Source organism: Setaria viridis, chromosome 8 (assembly GCF_005286985.2).
Source record: "Setaria viridis chromosome 8, Setaria_viridis_v4.0, whole genome shotgun sequence".
Classification (NCBI taxonomy): domain Eukaryota; kingdom Viridiplantae; phylum Streptophyta; class Magnoliopsida; order Poales; family Poaceae; genus Setaria; species Setaria viridis.
Genome location: NC_048270.2, coordinates 32,642,265 through 32,646,344, shown reverse-complemented (window position 1 = coordinate 32,646,344; position 4,080 = coordinate 32,642,265). Strand labels below are relative to the sequence as shown.

Below are 4,080 nucleotides of genomic sequence, written 5' to 3'. Positions count from 1 at the left end.
ATTTATTCTACGTTAATGAGAAATCGATTCTTGGTTCCATGATCTCTACTGTAAAAGTGAAAGAATACGTTGTTCCTTGCATTATATGTCCTGTCAGTGTGCGGAAATCGATTCTGGGTTGCATTATCTCTCCTGTAAATATAAAGGACTACACTGTCGATGAACACACAAATTGACAGTATCATGAAATCAGTTGAACAAGCACTTCTGTCGATGAACGCACACATTATTACACTCATGAAGACATGATCATTACAAGACATTCAAACAGTAGCATTTGTCAGACCAAAGCAGTAAGAAGCATGCGCACCCATGCTTCTGTCACTTTGAAATCGACAACACTATGTCGCAGCTCGCAGCCGAAACAGAGTGCGTTGCTTTAAAATTCGTGCAGATCTCATGGGAAGGACCACCGGACCAAATCTCAACAATTATTGTTTTACAAAATTTACACCTAACACTGCTTGGACTTTATTCGAGCTCCATACTGCGTGTAAACTAAAAAAACAGATAAAAAATCACCCCCAAAGCCTTTCTCTGAGTGCTCTGTGAATAGAGATGTTGTTTGTCTATCTGAACTCATTATTCATTGTGATAACTAATAAGACTCATGTATATATATTGCCGCCTGCCATCTTGTACATGCACATCCTGGGTTTGGCATGCACTAGCTGCAAACAAAAAGCATGACTAGCATTCTTGTAGCACATGACATGGAATGCATCCACGTTCATCTGTTATCACTTTAACATTAAAAATTTTGATGCAATCCCAAAGCCCTGCTGAAGTGTGCATCATCAAAAGCCATTCTCCCCACTATTTTCGGTCAGATTCTGCAACCCTTCACTGTCAAAAACACCATAGAGTAAAAGCGAAGTAGCAGTATAATGTCTTTCCCTTTCCACCATGAAGTCATTGTTTTCCTCCTAGCTTGAGAAACTTCAACATTACTCCCATACACGATCAAGGAACTAATAGGTCATGGCGACATGAAATATAATAATCATAACTCACCAGTCATGTTGATTCCATTTTCAGGAAACGAAGGGGCCGTTTGGTTCCTCTGACTTATTTTTAGCACCTATCACATCGAATGTTTAGATACTAATTAGGAGTATTAAATGTAGACTATTTACAAAACCCATTACACAGCTGGAGGCTAAATGGCGAGACGAATCTATTAAGCCTAATTAGTCCATGATTTGACAATGTGCTCATATTTAGTCCTCCTAATTAGTTTCCGAATATTCGATGGAACACGGACTAAACTTTATCTCTAGGAACCAAACGCCCCCTAAATCCATTCATGCTGCCAGTTTCTAAAACCACTTGCCCTGTCATGATTGTACTATAAACTGTAATGAATAAGTTCATCTCTATTAGAGTCGGTTGTCGTAGGGCGCTCAACTTAAATAGTTGATGATGTGAAAATACACACATCTGAAGTTCCAAATTAAAGGTGAAAGATTTGGAATAGAACAGATATCTACTGCTAATCACAGTGGTGATGATCGAGACTACTAACTTCAACTGGCGTAGTTCCACTGTTTTGTGCTGATTTAAGTGAAAATGCGCGCGCTCACGCGTGCGTGTAATAACAGTCTCCTTCTCTCTCATTTGCACCTATTTTGCATAGAAAGGAGTCTTCCATATTTAAGTAAGGCAACCTCTCCTTGAATTAGCAATATGAGATTAAAGGTTGTGCGTGCTTTGGAATTTTCAGATTGGGTCACATATGAGCTAAAATCCAACAGAATGATGGGCATTGCCGCATTGGCTCACGAAGGGCTACCAGCTGCTATTTATGTTCCGCACGCCAGCAGTGCTGCTCAATCCGCACCAGCTACACCTCTCGCCCATCCAATCCATTCCATCCCAGCGAGAGACTGCAAAAACTCCAAAGCAGCTGAGCAATGTCACAGGCCAAGGAGGAGAGAAGCGCCACAAACAGCTCGCCCGAAAGCCATGGTACTGATCTCATATCCAAACTTCCAATGAGAGAGACTCCGTCAGAGCCACAAATTCTCTACAAGAACTTCTGGTTTCGACGGATTTTTCTTGAGAGGATTATGCTCCTGGAGGCGACCTTCAAGGCTCGCCATGACGATATCATCCTCGCCACGAACCCCAAGTGTGGTACAACTTGGTTGAAGGCTCTCTCATTTGCTATCACCAACCGTTCTCACTATGACTCTGGTAACCACCCGCTTCTCACCCGTCACCCCCAAGAGGTCATTCCGACCATTGACGTTGAAATCCCTTTAAATGGGGACCTGAACTTCATCGAAAAACTCCCGCCTCCGAGGATCCTTGCTACTCACTTGCCCCTTTCATTGCTCCCAGAGTCCATAAGAATCCAAGGTTGCCGAATCGTGTACATCTGCCGCGATCCTAAGGATGCATTCGTGTCACGGTGGCACTTTGTAAGTGATTTTTTTGGAGAAAAAACTGATATTAATGTTGCATTCAACATGTTTTGCGAGGGCGTATTGGACTATGGTCCTTACTGGGATCACTGTCTCGAATATTGGAGAGAGAGCGTTAAGTCTGATAGAATTCTTTTCCTAAAGTATGAAGAGATGATGTTAGAGCCGGTAAAGTTTGTCAAGGTGCTGGCATCATTCCTCGGTGTCCCATTTACCGGTGAAGAAGAAGATGCCGGGGTTCCTGAAGAGCTTGTGAGATTGTGCAGCTTCAAGACGCTTAGTGGAGTGAACAGTAGTCAAACAGAAGTTGTTCAAAGGGGAAGCGTAGTGGTTAAAAAATCAGCATACTTTAGAAGAGGGAAGGTGGGGGATTGGGTGAATCACATTAGTGAAGAAATGGCCAGGAAATTGGACGACATCGTACAAGAGAAACTCAAAGGATCTGGCCTTGTATTTTGATGTATCCTTACACATCCTTCGTTCCTCTCTGTATCTCTCTTGCTGGATGTTTGGTCATCAGTTGTTATGTTTGCAAGAATAAACCGTCCTCTAGTTTGGAATTTGTGTACAAGCTCGTGAGGGTTTGATACTGGTGCTAAGATTTAGCAATGTTATATCGGATGTTCGGATGCTAATTAAGAGGACTAAACATGAGCTAATTATAAAACTAATTGCAGAATCCTGTGCTAATTCGCGAGACGAATCTATTAAGCTTAATTAATCCATCAATCGCAAATGGTTATTGTAACACTACATTGTCAAATCATGCTTAATAGATTCGTCTCACGAATTAGACTCCATCTGTGCAATTAATTTTTTAATTAATCTATATTTAATACTCCTGGTTAGCGTTCATATATCTGATGACATGTGCTACACGAGGTATCCAAACGGTGCAAATTTGAATACGACAAGGTTCTATTCTGCAGAGTGCGCTGTATCTGCACTGCGGCTCCAGTGGCGCCAGCGGTGACAGTGAGGCGTGGTGTCGGTGCTGTCAGCACGGCCATGATGCCGGTCGTGTGGAATGGGATGGTCTGTTCTGCATAGTGCGCTGTATCTGCACTGCGGCTCCAGTGGCGACAGCGGTGACAGTGAGGAGTGGTGTCGGTGCTGTCAGCACGGCCACGATGCCGGTCGTGGAAAGGGATGGAGGGTGTCCGATTCATATATGAGAGGCTGCTCCCAAGCCTGCGCTCAAGATGATGAGGCTGACGATGAACAGCTCACCATACTTGGCTATTAAAGTTTCCACTAACAGCTCACCAATCTCTCTTAATCTCTGTCACCGGAAACTAGCGGATATCTAGCAACTCTTACTGCAACCATATCCTCCGGTTCCATGCTCCATCTAAAAAGTATCTTATAGATGTGCCAGCTCTGTTCTTTTTATAGTTCTGGTCGATCGTCTTGTTCACATGGTTTTGGCACGATGTAGCTGCAAATTATAAGCACTAGTCTATCGACCCGTGCTCCTAATGTTTTTAGAAGCTATTATATTTGAAAATTCTTTAGAAATTAAACTTCTAGCTAATAATCAAAATTGATTACCTACTACTCTCTTATTTTTTTCAATACATCAACATAATACTTATATAGATATGTACCTATCTTTGTCCAGTTATGATTAATTTTTAATTAATAATTACTCTAT

At 42.1% G+C, this 4,080-nt stretch overlaps 1 protein-coding gene across 1 annotated transcript; it reads left to right on the top strand.

The window, feature by feature from the left end:
• The first annotated feature begins 1,814 nt into the window (after positions 1–1,814).
• Positions 1,815–2,997, top strand: LOC117866364 (cytosolic sulfotransferase 18). The gene has a single exon (XM_034750564.2). It carries the CDS (start codon positions 1,914–1,916, stop codon positions 2,883–2,885), a length of 972 nt encoding a protein of 323 aa, XP_034606455.1. The 5' UTR covers positions 1,815–1,913; the 3' UTR covers positions 2,886–2,997.
• The last annotated feature ends 1,083 nt before the right edge of the window (positions 2,998–4,080 follow it).

What these genes read in the sequence shown, in the direction of transcription:
- LOC117866364 (XM_034750564.2), top strand. Translation starts at nt 1,914, where the DNA reads ATGTCACAGGCCAAGGAGGAGAGAAGCGCCACAAACAGCTCGCCCGAA.